This window comes from Catharus ustulatus, chromosome 11, assembly GCF_009819885.2.
Source record: "Catharus ustulatus isolate bCatUst1 chromosome 11, bCatUst1.pri.v2, whole genome shotgun sequence".
NCBI lineage: Eukaryota > Metazoa > Chordata > Aves > Passeriformes > Turdidae > Catharus > Catharus ustulatus.
The window spans coordinates 5,127,810-5,148,954 of record NC_046231.1 but is presented as its reverse complement, the minus strand read 5'-3'; the positions used below and the strand labels follow the sequence as shown (position 1 = coordinate 5,148,954).

At 40.6% G+C, this 21,145-nt stretch overlaps 1 protein-coding gene across 2 annotated transcripts in view; it reads left to right on the top strand.

The window, feature by feature from the left end:
* Positions 1 to 10,043, top strand: part of VAT1L (vesicle amine transport 1 like) — a 55,304-nt gene extending 45,261 nt beyond the window's left edge. For both annotated transcript variants that reach the window (XM_033069561.1, XM_033069560.1), the window contains exons 8-9: positions 5,290 to 5,373; positions 7,222 to 10,043. In XM_033069561.1, coding sequence (XP_032925452.1) covers positions 5,290 to 5,373; positions 7,222 to 7,320 — 183 coding nt within the window. In that variant the 3' untranslated portion in view covers positions 7,321 to 10,043. The remainder of the gene's footprint in view (positions 1 to 5,289; positions 5,374 to 7,221) is intronic.
* Positions 10,044 to 21,145: the final 11,102 nt, after the last annotated feature.

Here is a 21,145-nt window from a genome sequence, read left to right as displayed (position 1 = left end):
GTGTGGAACTAATGAGAGGGAAAATTGCAGTTCTGGATCATAACCTGATCTCTGTTTCACTGTGCCCATCTGGGACTGAAGGATGTTTCCTTCATTTGGGTACTGATAACCTTTTTGACAGCTCATGATGATACAGTGTTAGAACAACTGGGAAGTTTTACAGATTACACTGAGATAATTGAATTAATATCACTCCTGGTTTGGATTAAATTTGTAATCTTGGCATAAGATTCTTTAACCTTTCATACCATGGCCTGATTTGTCAAAAAGGGGAGTGAAGGATTCCTTTATTGTAAGTTGAAATCCTTTCAAATAGCTCAGGGAAAGACACCATCATCAGAGGGCTCCAAGAAAAAAAAAAGGACAAAATCCTCTGACACCATCCAATAAACCTGCCTTAGCTGACACGCAGGTGGCAAAGAAGTTGCCTGCAAAAATGGAACTGTGATCTGTAGATGGGATTTTGTGCAACAGACTGCATCCAAACTCATGCAGCTAAAGAATATCCACTCTTCTCTTGCACCAATGTCTTTCAATGTATTTTTTTTCTGAAGTAAATGTAGAATTTCACTATAAAAACAAATCAATAAAATTAATCACATTAATGAGCTAAACAGCTTCATGCAGGATGATGAAAACATTGTGTTGTGACATTTCCACTAGGAAGCTTTTCCATGGCATGTCGCCTGCATAGTTTCTCCCTCCTAAACTCCACGTTACTAATGTGCGCCTGAAGCCCCCAGTGTGTTATGCTGGCAGAATGAGTGATTTCATGATCCAGCTTCACAATCTCTCTTATTTTACTCCTGAGACTGGTTCCTTGTAAGAACCTAATACAGAAATGGAACATTATGTTAAAAATAATATCTGAAGGCTTGAAAATAGCATCCACTTCTTAGGCAGATACATTTCTCTTTCATACTGCGAAATAATTAGTAATACATTTTCCATTTAAATTTCCCTGTATTTATAAAGCAGTAGACTGCTCTTGCTATGTTCTAACAGCAAAATGAAGTTCCAGAGCCAACTGAATGTCAGCAAGAATTTATGAACACATCAGTAGACATTACTGTTGGCTCTTGGTTTTCAATGCAAGCAGCCAACAAATTAGTTTGGTAGTAAAATGTGTAAGTGGAGGCTTGACTATAGCAATACAAATTTGGAGCATAATTGTTTGGTTTAAGCATGTATTATTTATAGAGGATCAGACTTGCACCCAGGAAAGTGTCTCTATTCAGGAACTTTCCAAAGGAAGAGGAACCAGGACAGCAGAGGTGAGACCTGAAATGAAAGACTTCAGAGAAAAAGCCAGACAAGAAATCTGTCCCAGTTACTGATTCCACATGGGCAAAGCATAGTGCTAAAAACAAGCAAGAAAAATCCAAGGAGAACATAGGGGAAAATGGAGAATTAAGGCAGGTGTACAATATACTTCAGGGGAAAAAAGTGTCTTTTAATTGATTTTAAATGGACTGTTTTTACACCCTGACATCAAAAGTTGTGGAAAAGCAGTGTAATCAGAAACTGGCTGCAAGTCTCGAAATACAATGCCAGCATGTTATATTAGTTGTTCTGTTTGGAATACACCTTGGTTTTCATTGTTCTAGCATTACAGATACTGTTTGAATGAAAAATTGTGTAGTGCCTGCTATTTTTAATTTCAATATGAAAATCCTATTTGTCTGGTCTTAGTGGTAACAGGTAATGCTTAATTTGCAGCTTTTTAAACCTATATTTCTTAAAGAGAAGTGTATTGCAAATTAGTCAGGAGTGCTAACAGAATCTTCATTAAACTTCTCTAAGTCATTTGTGGATATATTGTAATTCCTGAAAGCTGGTTTCTTACTTGTAGTAGTAGTAGTGCTTTACTATCTGCTATTATTAATACTTTACTATGTAGAAGGAAGAAACAGAGATAATTATTATTCTCTTTTTTTCAATGCAAGCTTGTATTTTACTTTAAAGGAAAATTACTATCAGATCACTAAAGACAGAATAACTACAAGAAAATCATACTATGTTCCCAGTCATACACAGGTGCTGTGTTCAGTAGTGGAAAATAGTTTATGACTGTTACTGTAGATGATTTACATTTGCTTTTAATGAAATAAAAAATTGCAAATAATTAACTAAAGAGAAATTGAAATATAGGTTTTCTTGAGAGATTCTATATCAATACATCAATTCAGTGTATAGTTGCTGCCAGGACCAGTGATCCACTAATGTGTAATAGTTCTGATTCCATTGCAGAGCTTGAATAGAAATCATGTCAGTCTGGGGGCTCTCAAGGCTAAAATGTGTAGTTTGGCATTAGTTCAGTCACAGACTTTCTCTAAGGCCTGAGCCATACTGAAAGCAAACACAAGACAGAGGAGTTTTGTCCTTTATTCCAGTGGAAACTCTTTATATCAGTAAACACCTCTTTGCACTGTTTCCAATCCAAGAACTCTCTGATGATGATACTGCACAAGAATAATTTCAATTAACAATTAACAATTAACATATAAACAAAATAAAATCCATTGACTTGACTTTGAGCCGACAAATGCAAATAGCAACCAATATGGAATAATTGGTGAAAAGGGATTTAGGGATAGAATGCTCTAAGAAGATGAAAACCCTTGTGATTCTTTCTGCTGGAAGGGATGTTTATTTTGAGTCAAACTTCAACCACTTCAGTAAATTCCAGAATTTCTACATGCCTCTCTGTACAATCAATTAAGCCTGGGTCTGGTTTTAACCAAGTACAGAGGGATGCACTGTCTTTATTAGGAATATGCAAACCCTGAGGCACAAACTCACAGAAGCTCCTCCCTCTGCAAAAAGCACATAGAAGAGCTAAAAGTTTTCAAATAGTCCGTGCAGAACAACTTAACCATATTTGGACAGCAAAGAAGATTTTTAATCCTCTCTGTCTGCTCTAGGAGAAGAGGTAATGGTTTTCATAGGCAGCTTAGGAAACAAGTAGTTGCAGTCTTGGTTGAACAAGTGGACTGTTAGCAGACATAAAAATAAAATTACTCATTTCTGAAATAGCTTGTGGTCTCTTAACTCACACATCATGTGTTGAATGTCATTGCACTAGGACAGAATTGGACTGACTAGGTAGGTAAGTTGCAAATAACACTAAAAGTAACAGATGTTGTATCAGCTCTTCAAATTCTTTTCAATGTTTTTATACATGTTAATAGCTCCATCTGGATTCCGTAGCCACTCTTATTGTTAAAAGTTTTATTCCCTCTGCCTGCTGTTTGCATTTGCAAGTTACTTAAAAGTGTCTTGGAAACAACTCCTGAGCCTTTCTCCAGGGGCTTAAATTCGATATTGTGTATGTGAAAAAAGCAGGGAAAGCACATTTTCTCAAATTTGCCTTGCTAAATATGATATGGTACAAATTAAAATAAATGTTGCATGCCCTGCTTTCCACATGATGTTCTGGTTATACATTTCAGTGGACGAGAAAGTGTGTTTGCTGATTTCTTCAATTCTGTTATTTATGCTGTGCTGTAACCTCCTAAAAGCTTGATTTGGGTTATAACAGACATAAAAAATTATACAACTGCTGCTTCTCCAGCATCATGGTTGGATATCCTTAAAGGAATATTATCCATAGTGCAGATCTCACAGGGTAGTTGAGTGTTGTTTATGCTGTAAGGTAGCTTCATAAAAGGTATTGTGATTTTGTGGACTACACTTAGAGGTCAGCCTGCTGTCCAGTGAGATTCATAAGATTGTGTTTTCTGAGGTGAATTTACAATAGTGCCCTAAATTAGAAAGTCATTGCGTTTGCAGTGCAATTTTTCTTTTGTTTTAATAGAATTTTTCTTAAGTCTGGTATTAATAATTGAGGGAGCACCTCTGTAAAATTCAAGGAGTAATACTGAGTTCACTGCAGTCACCTTCCCAAGTAAGGCTGACAGATGGGAAATATTTTGTGCTGTGTCCATCATCCACTAAATCTAATTGGAAGTTGAATGCTGTCTAATTTTAAAAAATCCCATATCTCCTTCTGTATTAGACATTCAGGGAATACTTTGGGGGCCTGGACCCCAATTCAGGCTTTTAAATGTACTGTGGGACCCATCAGGTCCCAACTCGCATTTTCTTTCAAACATCTATTCCGTTATTCTTAAAATATTCAATGGAACTATGTCACAGGTGCTAAAACCTATTAACATAAAACTCCTTTTGTCTCAACCAACCCTGTTATACTGGCAAAGAGCAGTTTGATGAGGATATGGAACCAGCTTTATGGGTACATTTTCAGTTCCTGAGGTTTCCCACTGTGAAAGTGAGGAAACTCTTGACATCTTCCAATTTTTAGTAATTTATAGAACCATAGATCACAAGAGACTTTAAAGCTCATCTCTTTCCACCCCTGCCATGGCAGGGACATCTTCCACTCTCCCAGGGTACTCCAAGCCCCAGTGTCCAACCTGGCCTTGGACACTACCAGGGATCCAGGGGCTGCCACAGCTTCTCACCGTGTCAGTGACTCGACAGTGGTCTGTATGCTGCACATTAAACATTCAGTGCAACACACTAACACACAAAATCAATGAGCTCTCCTGAGTTGTGAAATTTCATGCATCCAGTTTCTCTCCAGTGCACTTGTAAGAAGAGGTTCTTGTGCCTTTCTCACATGCACTGATTGCAGCCAGCTGTTAAACAGATTGTCTTGGTGATATCACCAGGACACCAGTTATTTAACTTAACTTTTAAACTTTTTTTTTTTCTTTTTTTTTTTCTTTGGTTTTTTATTTTAGTGGAAAAAACGTGAGAAAAAGAAGGAAATAAATGTTTGCTTAGGCAGCAAGACCCATAGTACTGCATTAATCCCGGCCATAGCCTGGACATAGCATTTCCTCTGTGGTAGCCAATACAAAATTGAAAAATATTAGAAAAATGTTTCATACTTTCAGTGAAAGTAGAATGTCTTGATAAATATTCTGCAAAGACAAAATGCAAGGAACAACCTTTTAGGACTTCCCTCCCTGAGCCTGTATTTCTCCCTGCACCTCAGCTATCCATCACTTTGGTTCTGCATTAACCTTATGGATGTATTGTGCTATTCAGAGGCTGTCCTCAGGACTCACATCCCATTTTGGCAAACACAATGCAAAATCCAGGCCTTACAAATTCACTAAAAATGTTAAACTCTCAGTCTTTTCTCAAGCAGCTCTCTGAGTGACCTCACACGCCTTAAACGTTTTGCTGGTTTTGGAAGGGAGGGACTCAGGGCTCTCCTAGGCAGTGACTGAAAATTATCAATAGTGATCTTTCTTTCAGGTGAAGGAGGCCATGCAGAGAATCCATGATCGAGGAAATATAGGAAAACTCATTCTGGATGTGGAGAAAGCACCCACTCCCCTGGTGAGTGCAGAGCACTAGAGACATGATACACAGCCAGGCATGATACAGCCTGGCACTGACTTCTGGACACATGTCCCTTGTAATGCTTTTTTGACAGTGATTTCTTCTAAATCCATAGCACCCAAATACCACCAGTAACCATAATTTCTGCATTTAACCCAAGTGAAATGTACTTCATGATGTGCCAGCAGTTACTTCTCTATACTGAATGACTATCTGCTTCTCCAAAAATGGGCCAGGAAGTATTGGATTGGGGTCAAACTGCCACGTGTCTTTCTGCCCTTGTGATGGAGACAGACTTCTCTCAAACTAAAAAATTCCCATATTAATAAGTGGATTGAACAGGAAAAAAGCCAGTCAACATTGCTTCAGTGTGCAAACATAAACGTGCTTTCTGATTCCCATACTAAAGTTAGAGTACACTTTTGGTAGGAATTTAGTTTACTGGTTTTTGTAGTATATGAAGTATAACATGTAACTATTTCTAGAAATATCCTGAAGGCAGATAGTAGCGATGGAGCTCTGGTCCACTAAATTTGGAGCACTTAGGATGGTACAGAAACCTTTCAGAGAGCAGTGATAAATCAAAGCCAGGCTCCCTCCCGGGCACTCACTGATGGTGTAGGAAAGAGCAGTAGAGAAGGTAATGCAAACCTGACTTTAAATCAGTACTGACGTATGAAGTTTGTTTTCAGACCTGAGAAATCTCCTGTTTCGAAAGAAAAGAACCTGGATTTACAGTTAAGCTCTTACTCACTCTAAAACTGCCCCCAAATCTCATACAAACTCTGCAAGGAAAAGAAAGGCTTTGAGGACCTCACATGTGGAATAGTATCCTTTCATGAAAGGGTGTTAACTAAAAAATATAGGTAACTTCAGAGCAATGTTTTTTCTGCATTAAAATCGTATTGTGTTTGAGATTTTTATTTCCAGCAGAGGCTAACAATCAAACAGGGAAGGAACATCATTACCTTTCTCTTTAAAAAGTAAAGGGGTCCCTTGCTCATTTGGTTTTGAAGTAGTTATAAGCTAATACAAGAAACTTCTTGTGTTCAAAGAGAGGTGATGTGGGTGTATAAGAGAATCCAGCCAGTCTAATCTGTGGTTAAACACTACCCCCATCCAGTGAACCAGACTCTTGTGCCTCCACAGACCTGTCACACTGACAGGGTGAAGTGCTGGAGGGTCCTGCACCTTTACACAGCTTGCAATAAATATTTCCATGTGAAAAAACCCCAGTGTACTCTTTAAATGCTGTTCTGAACTACAGATTCTTGCAATTGCTTAATGCCTGTGTAGGTATCTTCAGTAAAATATGATAATGCGGTTTCTTCCCACTTCTGCATGTTCTGGGATCTGCACTCTGTCATGGGTGTCTCCTGCCAGCATCTACATATCCACTGCTCTGTGAAGTTTCATTGGGTTTTTAATACCTAAAGAACGGAAATTGCCCCCCGAGTTTTCACACTATGCCTCAGACAGGGCCATCCATTAGGCTGTTCCTGAAAGAGCAGATACAGGAGTTGTATCCCAGAGGTCCCACATTCTGTAAACTTCCTACACAGCTGTGTTTCCTATCCAAGACCTTTACTATCAGTTTACTACAAGTGCACAGAGCAGAGTCCTCGTGTGCAGCTGTCCTACAAACCGCTCTCTGTTAGGAAACAGGGAACAGCTTAGAGCTTTAGTTGGGAGTGCTGTAGAGCCACCAAAGGCTTTGCACAGGCAGGTTAATTTTCGAGTGGCAGCCCTGTCTTCTTGAGCTCCCAAAGCTGCTTTATCAAATGAATCAAGGCGAAACAAAGGGTGAGGAAGATGATCTGATGTCCTTCATCTTTCCTGGTGCAGATGGCCAACGACAGCACGGAGACGAGTGAGGCTGGGGAGGAGGAGGAGGACCACGAAGGGGACAACGAGAACAAGGAGCGCATGCCCTTCATCCAGTAGCAGCAGAGGAGGGGCAGGCAGGAAGAGTTGGGAAGGAGAAGGGAAGAAGACTGAGAAATCTCTTCTGTGCATCAGTGAACAAATGCTGTAGTACAGTGTGTGTTGTATTTGTTTGCAGTCAGCTGAGCTATGAGCTGTTGATCATTGTTGTTTTGAACTCAAGTGCCATTCTCATCCAGTGCAGTATTATAACATTTCTGTGTAATACCCGGTTTCCCTGTAGGAGTCCCATGGATTTTTCTGTCCTTGTTTGAAACCTTATTAACTTACTCTGTAATTTTAGATGGGCATCATGCAAATTCCAACATCTTGCATAAAGTTATTTGGGATGTTTGGGCTTTTTTTGCAAGTTGGAAACAGTAAAAAACAAAAATAAAAAATCCCCACTTGCTGCCTGAAAGATTCTAGTAACTGGAGGGATAATTTTATATTTCTGGATTGTCAGTGTTAAAATAGTTTTCCTTTAATGAACCACAAATAAAAGTTGCAACAAATACTACTTTTTATTTTCCTCAGTCATACTTCATCATTCCACAAACTATCCTATCTTCATTTTCAAAAGTACCTCATCCAGAATCATGGAATTGAAAATTGTGCAAGAAATCATTAATTGAGAGGCTTTGATCAACATCTTCTGCTAAGGACACATTGACTCATATGTCAAATTCAAACCAAATTTAAATTTCATTTTTGAATTGCATTGGTAAGGATCACTTATCAGGATGTGGAAAGAAATTTGGTGATGGAGTTTATTGCTCTGAAATCGCTAATGCATGGTCAACTGTCAGGCTGGAGCTGAACTCCTGCAGAAGTTAACTCTGTAAAAAATGAGGTGGTTTAGGCCTTAATCCCACCACAAATCATGTACAGGGATGACTTCTACCTAAGTAAATTTTTCTATCAAAAGCTCTGGTCCATATGTATAGATACATTTATAATTATTTACAGGATCAAGTATTCAAAGACCAGCTAGTATTATCTACCTCCCAGTAATGGAAACTATATTTAAACATGAAAAAAGTAAATATTTTTTCCACATCCATCACCTATCCAAACAGCAGCTACTCAGGTCCTCAACTGTCTTGTTAGAACAGTTATTTCAAAATTACTGTGATCACGTACAGTAGAAATGCTGAAGGACTGGCAGAGATCTTGCATAATGACTACAGCTTTGAATTAATATTCTTTTTTTCAAAAGAAAGTATTTACCCAGACATGACTAAATCTACAAGTAACATGTTATGATAGAAGTTCAAAATTAATACAGAAAAATGAAAAGTGGGGACTTCTCAGGCTTTTCTCAGTGTGAGAGGCCTTCTGGGTGACTTTTATGTGTGGTTTTAGAAGATTCTCATAAAGTTTTTTCTGTTTGTTTGATTTTGCTGCCTGAGTATTAATGTTCATCTCTTTGCACTGTACTCATGAAGTCGCTGTCAGATAATTGTGCAGATGGCTCATTCCGAAGGTGTTCCCTTGGGTTGAACAAATTCAAAAATAATAACAAGGAATAACTGTGGAGAAAAATGCCAAAAAGCTTTTGAACTATTAATCCAACTAGAACTTCATTTTTTCTTCACTTCATTATAGTTGAGTTTATGTTCAAGCTGAACTTGCCTATACTTCCAGTGCCATTTTGGGCCCAAACAAGGACTTTATCCACAGAAGAAAATATGTATTCAGTGAGAGTTTTCCATTTATTGGGCTTACCAGTTGGACTTTTAAGAAGGGCCATTAGGTTTTCATGACTCATCAGCTGACAGCAGTAGGAAATATGCCCAATTTTGTTTTGCAGCTAGTGTAATGATGTTGTCCTGCAACAGACTTTAACATAACTAGGAATTTTGATTTGATGCCAAAGTGAGCAATATTGCTGGTGACCTTCGAGCTGGCAGTAAGTGGCATTCTCAAGGCCTTAAATTAGTAGGGCAAGCAGAATAGCAAACCCATTCTTCTGTTCTAAACCACAGTCTGGTGGGCTCTGCTTCTAAATTACCCTGCAAGACAAATATGGGTGATCTTGGTCATGGCCACAGACACCACAGAGACAACAGTCAATTTTGGCTAGTCCTTTCTGGTTTTGTTAGAAAAGCAAAAAATACTCTTCATGCGAATTCATACCAATTTTAGGGCCATTTTCTGATTGGCAGAATATCAGGTAATTGCGGTGAGTACAAAGGAATACTTCTGGAAGGGCCTGAGTGCAACACAGCTGAGTGTGACCATCAGTGAGCTAAGCTCTGCTCTGTGTTTTACTGGTATCAATATAGCAGAGGGAGGTTGCTACTGAAATGAAACTTTTCAGGCATCCATTCTGGAGGCAGGACAGGTGCTAGCAGAATTTGGCCCACAAGCCCTAAGTACCTTTCAGGAGAGCACAAGCAGTAGTATCACGCTGGCAGGGAGGGAGGCTGTGCTGTTCCAACTGGGGAAGCCAAGGCTTGTCACTGACCAAGTCTTACTGTAGCAGAAATGAGGGGTTGTGCTTACTGCTGACAGTGTTGTTTAAACAACTCTGAGACAATTGGATAGTTTCTTCAAGTGAAACAAATTATTTCTCAATTTGCCTTAAAGGAACTGTAAAAGCTTCTTTAACTTAAGCCTGATTGAAGTGAACTGAAACACTGTTTAATTGTATTTGTTGCTTTAGAGCTTTTGTTATATTGTGCCTACAAAGCAAATTATGTTTACACAAAAATATAAATAAAATGTTGAGCATAGCATTATCTTTGGCCTCTATGTCTTATTCTAGTATTGTGGTCGCGTTAGGGAACTGACTTGGAACTGCTTAAGAGGAAAATGTGATGTCTTATTTTCCATTTTGGTCACTGTGGGATATACAAATAATTTATTTTGACTATTAAAGAGTAAATTGAGGTTATTAAAATTGCTGCATGCTGCTTTACAGTACATTAACAATACAGATATAAAATTTTGAATGTCACAGTCTAAGAAATTCAAAACATTATATAAACACCTTTTACTAAGTGTTTAGAGAAGTGTATTTTGATACAAAGAGAAAATGGGACTCAGACTGCCACACAAGTTATTCTCAGAGAAACAGCTCCTTTCAGAAATTAGAATTCCCTAATGGAATCATCTTAAAATAGAATCCAAAAGCAGTCATCACCAGATTAGCTTATGGAGAGCAGGAAGACATGCCTGAGTTTTGAATCCCCCTCTCCTGGGCCTAGGTTTTAACCCAGGACTCCTTGTCTTTGGAAGATCTGGTGATGGTTACCAAGCCCTACAGCCATCTCCAGCCTGTACTTGAGTACATGGCTTTAAAGGTCTTTCTACATGAGGGAAATAAGTGAATGAACTTCAGTTTAATATCTAAACAAAGAAGGATTGTTGACTTTGGTTCGTTTTAGTCACGCAGGATACATTCCAAAGCCTGGGGTGTCCCTGGAAAATCTCACTTCAGTAGCTAACAAATCTGCTCTATAATCTCAAAGCTCACAGGAACAATGCTGAGTGTGAAGAGTAAATTTCTGCCCTCTGTTTTTAAGCTTTAATAAGCAAGTAATGATCAGTGTATCCATAATCACTGGGTCAGGATGAGGTTGAAAGCAAACAGCCATAGCCTTTTGCAAATTCTCTGTGATTAGCACTAAAGCTCTGCCTTTTCCGCCTTCCCCATTGGTCCATCTGCAGTGCCCTGTCACACATACTGCCACAGAGCAGGATGTGGTAGGTTGCCTTTGTGCAGCATCTGCACGAAATGCAAAAATCCACCTTGGATCCTCAGTACCTCTGGTTCTCACCTCATCCTCCATTTTGTGCTTCCCCTTTCCCTTTCTGGCAGCTTAGTAGTTCCTCCTGATTGTGTTTGTCAGGAAAGATTCTCCCATAGTGGCCACGATGGCCAGCACAGCCCCCAGCTCTGGGAGAACTGTGCAGGACCTTTGCCCCCTGTGGGTCCCTTGATGTGGGCCAGTGCTTTGTTCCACTGCAGGGAGAGCCAGAACAGCCCATGCACTCTAACAACTGCTGTGTGCATCAAAGCACCTTTCTCCCAGTAATTAGTGGCAGCCAGGCAAACACCCCAGTGTCCTCCTGCAAGAGAACAGAGCATGAGCACGAGTGTTGTTTTCTCTGCTCGGTCCTGCCCTGCTGACCCTGCCCAAGCATCACCCCTGGGTTGGCCTGGACTGGCTCTGTCAGCCCCCATCAGCACTGTGCAGAAGCTGAAGAGTGCTGGGAGAACAGTGCAGGTGAGTGTTATAAATACATATTATGGTATTGGTTTTTCATAAATATTAGGGTGGATACTATATGTGTCGTGTTGAAATGGTTTTTAAGATACAGTTTTCATAAGGAGTAACATAAGCTGTAAAGTGTCTTTGCAGTGAGTGAACTGCCTGCTTGGTTGGATAACACCCAGTGAAGACACCTGCCACTGATATACCAGCTACCAGCATTGACTGTCTGTAGAAATTGAAGATCACAGCCCAAATTAAGACTGATAAGAAAAATAAATTAAAACCACAGCCAAGAAACACAGGTGCTCTGTAAAGGTAAACTCAAGGAGTGGCCATGTAAAACAGTTCTTGGAATAAGGAAAATAGTTTGTAGAAAAGTTTGGAAATACATGATAGGCCTATGAATATGCAATGGGCTGATGAATTTAAGGTGTCTCCAAAACATCAGGGGTGCTCTTGGCTGAATGCCAAGCACCCAGCTGTTATAACCTTTTACTTTATTATTTGTCATTTATTGTCTTTTATTAAATCTTTTAAAATCTACCAGGAAAGTGAACCTTGTTTTCACATGAGGAAGAGTTAGAGGATGAATGTAGGGGAAAGGATGGATTGTGTTATCTCTGTCCAAGGGTGACAAGTGAGGAGGATTTGAAGCATGTTTTCTGTTGATTAATGTGGTGCTTGGAGGAGGTCCCAACATTTCTCTGAAGGGGTTCCACAGTACCTGCAATACTCAGTCATCATGTTTGTTCTCTGGTTGAACTTCAGGAAAACATTTTTTTTACCTTCTGAAGAGTATGGGTTGTGTCCACTTTCATCCCCCACGGAGAGTGACAGAGAAACTTGTGGTGGACTTAACAGACACGTGGATTAACCCTTCACATATGGAAACCTTTATTCTCACTTATGGGAATTGCTGGCATTTTGGGCAAGGTGAGGGAAAAAGGGGAAGGAACAAGCAGGGAAGGAACAAGCCCTCATAATGATTGTCCTGTCTCTTAAAAACTCCTACACCTTTCATCAAGTAAGATCAGCTTTCATTTAGGAAGGAACAGCTTCTACAGTTGGCAAAAGCTTTAAAACTGTCTCAAATGAAACATAATCTGACAAATCAAAGGAAGTCACTTTCAGCTTCTGAAGCCTCATGATGTTTAATGCTTGATACAGATACCACCATTCAAACTGGGCAGCCAGGGATTAAATGGGATTCAATTAAGTGATGCAGTTGTTAGTTTAGGACCAGCAGCTCCCAGATATTGAAAAGGGGATGGAGGTCTGTGACAGAGGGAGGGCTGCAGGGGTGAGGACTTGCTTCTTTTCCTTCAGAGATTAGGAGGGCTTTGCTCTGTCTGGAAGAGAGTTTTTTTTTCCTTGCACAGAGACCAGGCTGAGATGTTACAATTAGCCCAAAAGTAGTGGAGAAATACTGAAGGAAAACCTGTGAGTGCTGGCAGATTGGGGAGTAGAAGGTGAGCATTTCTCTGGGGCAGGTTTGCTCTTAGAACCACAGAGGTGAAGAACCTGGGTCTCCCATGCCCACAGCTCCTGCAATCTGACCCTCCTACCCAGCCCAGGAGCTCTGCCAGTCCTGCTCCAGCAGCCTCGGGCTCTCTGCTGGAAGCACCTCTGCCTTTGCCTCTGTCAGAGCTGGCAATGTGCTATGTTCTGCCAGACATTGCCTGTGTCCCTGCCAAACATAATCTCCCTGACAAGCTGCAGGTTGCAGTACAAATCCTGTTGTGCCTGTCTACTGGGTAATCTGTGTAAATGTGTTTCCTCCATGAGAAAACTGTGGGGCTCACTGTGTCATGCAGCAGGACATGATGCAGCATCTTCCTGCCCTGGAAGAACACGGTGAGATGAAGAGATGTTGGATGCATTATCTGTGATAAGGATTTCTCTCCTTGGGCCAGCCAGCTGATAAGCTAATAACCAAACATTTGTAAAGGCTGGTGTGCCAAGTTTGCTGAGCAGTGACTGGTGTGTCTTCTGTTGTGACAGGCATTCTATGGCCTGGAGCCCTGTTAGATCAGTGATGTTTTCCAGAGGCTTCTAGGAAAAAATATTTCTTTTGTTGCTAACACAGAAGAGAGATGATGATGTTACGTGTTTTTCCAAGTAATTTTGATTTGGCAGGTTATTTTTCTGTTTCTCAGCTGCTAGTGTCTAGTGTCTGCATTTCATATTAGAAATATTTCCCCACTGTAAAAAAAAAAATCAAGTATCCTGAAACTCACCATGTATCACTTTGCTTATACAAAAGCATCCCTTTGCGTTTCTGAACCATTTATGCTGTAGAAAGAAAAAATTAAATTATTTTTCTAATGCCATAATACTGCCATTTGGTTTAAGGACTTATGGTTCTTTGGCATTTAATTCTCCATTTACCAAAGGAATCCTAATTAACAGCAGCTGAGCTGGAAGCCTTGCCTGCATGGTCACAGCCGTGTCTCAAATCATACCTGCTCCAAAGCAACGGAGATGCATAGAATCATGTTCTGGATGCTCTCTGCTAGGGCCCAGTCAGGAAAGCTCCACAAAAATTTAGGGGGTTTAATTTAAATTTTCCTTGCTTTCCCATCACATAACTCAGAGCACAAACCAACAGGGAATGTGGCCATTAAAAGAATTTTCTGCTATTTTCTTGATTGTTCTCTCCATGTTCACCTGAATAATCACCACTGGTGAGGGCATCCCTGGGCAGAAAGGGTGACCCCCAAAGCCAGCAAGTGCTTGGATTCAGAGGAGGCTGCAGATTCAGCCCTTCTGGCTCATCCTCCCCTGGTGAGTAGAGCTGAGTTTGCTCCATCTGAGGATCAGCTGGGAAATGGTATTGCAGAGAGGGCTGTAAGAACAAGTGCCATCAGTGCAGTCTGATTGCCAAGGGATGCTGAACCCACAGAGCAGGGGTGCGTTGGTGCAGGGTGGCACCAGAAAGGCCAGTGCCAGGCTCAGCACAGGGCAGGATATGTACAGAGGGAATTGCCTTCAAGGACTCACTTGAATGGTCAATCTGGAAGCCCCCATCCGAAGGTGCTGGATGCCACTGGCTGTCCTTGTCAGTTCTCACCATCCACATATCAAAGGTCTCAGTTTCAATACTGTATTTCTTGCAGCACATTCCCTGGGGTGGTAGATTAACTTCACACAGCACACATAATATGATTCATATGAGATCTTTGATCTGTGTTTTGTTCAACATGTCAGTGGTGGATAACGTCATTACAGCATTCTGTTCGCTAATCAACCAGCAAAACAGGAAAATAAAAAGGCAATTGTTGCAAGCTCCCTTGCTTGTTTACGTTAGGATGGCAAGCTCAACTCAAACTGGAATCTCACAGGTCTCATCCCACTGGCTTTGATAGGGACAGCATCAAGCTGATTAGTCCTCTAAATGAATCCAGTTATTGATACAGCATTAAAAATTCAGCAAGTAATATTTAAATCCCTGTTCTAGCTTATTTGGTGGGGGGAAACCTCACAGGGTTTTTTTTAAATCCTTGCTTAACTCTCCATGTTAAAATACATATTGGTAAACCAAATTATCTTTCTTGAGGATGCAGTATTGGTTTATACTGGGGTTTTTTTGAGCCACTGGTGCAAGTAAATGTTCTAAATTGGAAAATCCTTGCTGTCAGAGGACCTGAGCTGTGGGATGGACCAGCTGGGGATGTAACTTGTCACTTTGTTATATGTTATATTTATTCCATGCAGACCCCATAGTATTATTTTAGGAAACACTATTGACAAAAGCAGGACAAACTATTCCCAGTTCCTTAGTATATTTTTACAACATTGAAACCCCACCTGTACAGACATGATTGACCTCATGGATGTGTCTCCAGCTGTTCTTCAAAGAGCAGAAGCACCTAGAAAATGTATAATCAGCCAGAGCTGATTATGCCTTACTGAGTAACCCTGGTGTGAGGCTGCACAACAAAGGGGAATGACCCTGAGCAATAAACACACAGAGGAGACCCTGTTCTTTACTCTTTTAGCTTGATGGATAAGCAATATAAAATCTGAGCTGTCCTGATCATTCCTAGGGCACTGAAGACATCTGCTGGAAATGGGAATAAACTGCAGTAAGAATGTGCATGACAGAATGAATAAGGAACATTTCTGAGAAGCTTATATTTACACAGTGCTTTAATTGCTCTGCAAATGCTATAGTATTTTCCATTTGAAAGTATTATTTGAACATATTTGAATAGCCTGTTCATTCCTGCTGCACTTGTTGCCCCTGAGGAACATTTCAGTTTCTAAGGCCTGCAAGTCTGAATGCAGTCTCTGAATTCCCCTCATCCCTGGTGTGTGAGGTCATGCCACAGACATACATGGAGAAAACATGGCATCATGTGCTGGCCCTGAGGTCCAGGCCAGATTTTCCAACTTTCAATGGATGTAAGTTGTTTGTAGCTGGCTACAGAAGACCACACAAATCTCTTTCCACCTTTACATACAAATCTTGATTACAAACCAATTTTGTGCAAATCCTGTTGTGACTCCAGGTCCTTTTGAAAGAGCTTCTCAGAAAATTGTACAATCTATCATCAGGGAGTATGGCCCTGCCTCTTGCACATCCCCAGCTGCTCCATCCCACAGCCTAAACCCAGCTCAGGGCCTCTGCCTGCACCTGGCTCGAGGGACTGTGGCACAGAGAGGGGATGCTGCACTGGGCTGGGAACACCTAGGAGATGAGCAGGGATCCAGGAGTGTGACATGAGGGTCACACATAGCCCAAGCATACAGCAACTGTACATGTCTCTAGCATCCCTAACTCTACCAGAGGAATCTCATTTTTCAGGAAGAAAAGAAGGCAAAGAGAAGTGGGAATTTGTATCCTGCTTTTCATGACCAACAGGCACTTTCAAGTAATGTTACAGCACGAATTCCTCCATTCTGAAGGATGCTGTGTCCAGACTCATAATCCCTGCTTATGAAATCTCCCTAAAATGCAGATGTGTGCACCTTCTCAGGTTTAAGTGCAGCCACCTTCTTGCTGATTCTTTCAGATTTTTATTGAAACACTCCAGGGTTCTCCCAAACATGTAGAGGAGGGTTTGGAACGTCCTGCAATTTCTGGAATGGACTAATCCTAGTTATTAAATATTGCCAGTACCTCAGCCAGAGTCTGGCTGCACCTTAGACTGTGCAGTGACTGCATTTTATACAGACATTAAGAAGCTAGCTTTGTGCTGGATAGCTTGAGTGCTATCAGCAAACAAGCTACAGAACACAGTACAAAAGACACATAAATATCTGCTTTGCCCATCTGCACTGGTGGCCTTGCTGTTCTGGCTTCAGCAGCCACCCCTGCTGGGTTCCAGATCCCTAAGGATAGCAGCTCACAGGGCAGGAGGATGCTATGCTGACTTCTCATGATTCTTTCTGCCCACACTAGAATCCTGCAGGAAAAGACAACTGAGACTTTTGAAAGTCCTCACAGATTTCTGTGTTGCGTTCAGTAAAATGTTAGGAGCAGCTTTTGAGAAGACATCCAACAGTAACAGCATATCTGTGTGTGCTCAGACAGAGCCTGGAGGGTAGGAGAGCTGGATGGGAGGGGAAGCGACACCCAGGGCCTTCCCCAGTGGGCTTCCCTCCCAGAAACAATGCTATTTCTGACTGGGCATACCGGGCCTGTAGTGAAAATCACACCTGTACAGGTCAGGGTTTCTTTTCCATCTCAGCATCCTTGTGTGAGCATCATCCAGCTGCTGATGTGTGTTTTCACTTCATCCCAGCACGTGAGCAGGGACATGCCAAGAGCAGGAAGGTAGGACTTGCTGTAGGATTTGTCCTCCCTCTTCCCCAGCCTCCAGCAAGCCAGGGCTAATTCCCACTGCTTGTGTTTGCCTGCAGAGACAAGCAGACATATCCCAGGCAGTTACATTCAGGTATTATTTTTCCTTCCTGACTAGGCTGTTAAAAACTCTGTTTATATTTTAAAGAAGGGTGGTTTATTTGGGCTACATCCCAAGTTTTCCAAGCCTGGGGCCTGGCACAGGGGCTGATTATGCCTGTGCATGGGTATAGTGTTGCTCCTAAAACACAGTGAAGCAGGGTCAGCTGCTTGCAGATCCTGTGACTCAAATTTTGGTTTGGTGAGGCAGAAAGCCTCAGCCCTTGAGCAGAACCTCCAAGTCCTTGGTGTAGTGCAGCCACCAAAGGCAGACATGATCACACTCCTGACAAGTCTGAATTTCCATCCTGATGATAAAAAACCAACAAACATCTATACACCCCAAAATACAATCTCTGCTCTGCCTGACCCTTCTGGCAATGCAGAGATGCACTGTTGGAAATCTGCTCTGAACCTGTGGATGTGCAACTCAGGCTGTCTGGAGAGTTTCAAGTGCCTAAACCAAGGCTTTGTCCAAATCAGTTTGTCTGGCACACATAAGGATGAGCAGAACCTGCTGAGATCATGTTAATGTGAGGCTGGAAAACCTCATATTAAGGCAGCTATGATGATCAAACCCCAAATATTTAAAGGAAAAATTAAATGCTCAGGATGTCTTCAGATCATTTCCAGGAAGATAAAAAGGAATCACACATTACAGGAGGAAAAAAAAGGACATCAGGTAATTTCTGTTTACAAAAGAGAAAGAGGTACATTCTCACACACATTCCCAGGGCTAAAAGAGATGAGCTGCCGCCAGGAATTTCCAATATGGAAACTTTGACAAGTCCACAGGAGTAGCATTTTAAAAGGCCCCATTCAACTCTTCTATTTGCACCTGGACTTCAAAGAAATGGATTCAATTTTTCTCCTGGACTTCCTTATCTTTAGAGATGCCAGAGTCAGCTGATCTGTAAAAGGTCCCTTTTATGAGAGGGATTGTGGTTTGCTCTCTGTGCCCATTTAACATACCCAGCAAAACATTTCTCTCCAAATAAAGACCTATTTGAGGTCCTTCCTGACTGAAAAAACAGGCAATGACAGGTAGAAAAGCACTGTACACCTTTTTCATCAGGTAAAGGCCTGAATAAAAAACGATTTGGCAACTCTGTCATTCCTTTGAGATACCTGAACACAGAAAGGACCAGTGTCAGTGCAGAGTGCATTGGATAGGAAACTAAAAGAAGAGCTCAGTGGCTTTCCTCACCCTGCTTTGTGTAGATTTCGTGAATCTCTTCTGTATTCTGAGTCTCCCTGTCTTGGATCAGTTGTGTTTTCTCTGCTTTACAACCTCTAGTCCATATCCAGTGCCATTGCCAGAGAATGACAGGAGTACAGGTGAGATGATTTGGTCACACAGACAAGATGATCCTATTTGTCCCACATATGTGTGATAGATGTAAGACAAGCCTTTCTGTTGCGTTTTGCAAATCATTTCCCCTCCTCTCTGCTTGCTGAGATCCAGCTGTGAGATGCTTTGTGACAAAGATCCCACAACAAGAGATACAAAAAGCACTTATTCCAGAAGTTCAAAATACTGCCCTGATTAATTTTTTCAATTCACATACAATATTTTATATATATATAATATATATAAATATTATATCTTATCTATCTTATATATTTTAATATATATTGTATATTAATTTATATAACATATAATATATAATAAATATTACATATTAATATATATATTATATTTTTAATTTTTTTAATTATTATTTTTTTAAGTTTGTGTTTACAGCATGGGAATTGAAAAGCACTGGACCTGTAGGTAATAACAGCTCAGTTTGGATCTGGAAAATACCACATTGAGAAGTGGATGTACTGATCGATCAGTAACAGTCCACAGTGCCAAGGTAAGGCATGTGCCTGGGAGAGCAGAATCACATACATAAAGAAGACATAAATGTCTTCATTTGAAAACTCACTGACACTCAGTGCAGGTCACTGGTGGGCAGCCTAGTTCTGCAATACACCTGGAACTACCTTTAATTCTGTTAGACAGAGCAGATCACTTGTACCCAGCAAATTTCCTTTCAAAACACCAAATTAGCATGACAGGAAAAAACTCAAACCAATGGCAAAACCCCAAAATATCATTAATAAGTTTCACAGAACCACATACCATAAGGCTAGCCCTTCTCTTTTCTAAACACAACTTGTTTGAATTTCCCCAAAATAACTTTGGTGTTGGGATGTCAGCCATGATCCTGCCTCATACTTCTTAGGACTGAGATCAAATCCTTAAGAAAGCCTTTGCAAGACTTTTCAAGGCCAAAGAAACTAAGCATACAGTAATTTTCCAAGGACAACATAATCCTTGACTGGGAGAGTTTGCAAAATTTACTACATTAAATTGAAACAAATAAAAATCAACCAATGGTTCCCATCTACCCAAGACAATTATAAAAACTGATGTATTGGAGGTGATAAGACTCTTACTAATTTTTGTGTTAAATCTTTTACTAATCTTTCTCTTATCTACTTTTATTGACCATCCTGGCTCTTCAGATTGCCTCATGTGCAGTTCCTTAACCTGGCAACAGCTCTGATCAGTTTTAATTTTTTCTTTATACTCTCAGTAGAAGGGGCAAATAATTACTCACCTATTCACCAAATAAAATGCCTTTATTTTCCTAAAGCTGAGCTGAATTTTCTAGAACTGAAATGCTGCAAGAAGAATAGAGTTTGCTTTGATTCCAGGAGCAGATACAGCCCATCCATCTCCCATTTAGTCAAACATCCTACAGCACAGTTAGCTCTGGAGCACAAGGGGACTGTAGGTCTCTGGAAAACACAGACAATCTACTGACAACATATGAGCAGTCCACTTCCCAACAGAATGAAACACTAAATCTTTTTCAAGCTGTTTTCACAAGTGCTGTTGTACATCTGCAGCCAGAACTATTTAAGGAGCTCATCATCCAGTCCTCATCTCACACTGGCTTCTCTAACTCTGTGCCCCATTGCATGTTCTTTCCATAAACCCAGGGATGGCCGAGAATGGAGAGGAAAAAACAGCTGTATGAAGATTTTCCTGAGCCAGTTTACAGGAGTATATAAAGGTGGAACTGTCTCTGAAGGAAATAGAGTTTTTACCTTGAAGATTCTCTGTGGAGAAACTGAAAAAAAGCCTTTTACCAAAGGATGTCTATGCTCTGAATGGTCTAGTTGTCTGAAAGCAAATGGAATGAGGTGGGAAGATGGGAGCCAAAACCCCAGCTGCCACTGTGGCACAGCAACTCAGGCTTTTGCAAGATGTTTCTTATCAGGCAGGGCACTTCAAGAGTGCCTCGAAGTGAGCTAAGCACTTCAAGAGAAACCACAATTCTTTCTGCATGCACAAGTCCTACTGTGGTGATGTAAATCAGAAAAAAACCCACACTCCCGTCATAGTTTGGATGCAGCTCTAAAGCAATGAAAATATTTATATTTATATTTATATTTATATTTATATTTATATTTATATTTATATTTATATTTATATTTATATTTAGAAAGTGGAATCATTTGTTTCAGGAAAAAAGACTTATATCAGTGTATAATTGTGTTCACTCCCTGGGCTATATTGCATTACTGTAACTATGGCAGTAAAAGAAAAATTCCACCTCTAAATGACATTACAATGCTGAGTTCAAGCCCATACACAGCCCAGGCACTCACCTAGGGAGCCTCCTGTGTGGCTCCATTTCCTGCTTCCTCACAGCACTGTGAG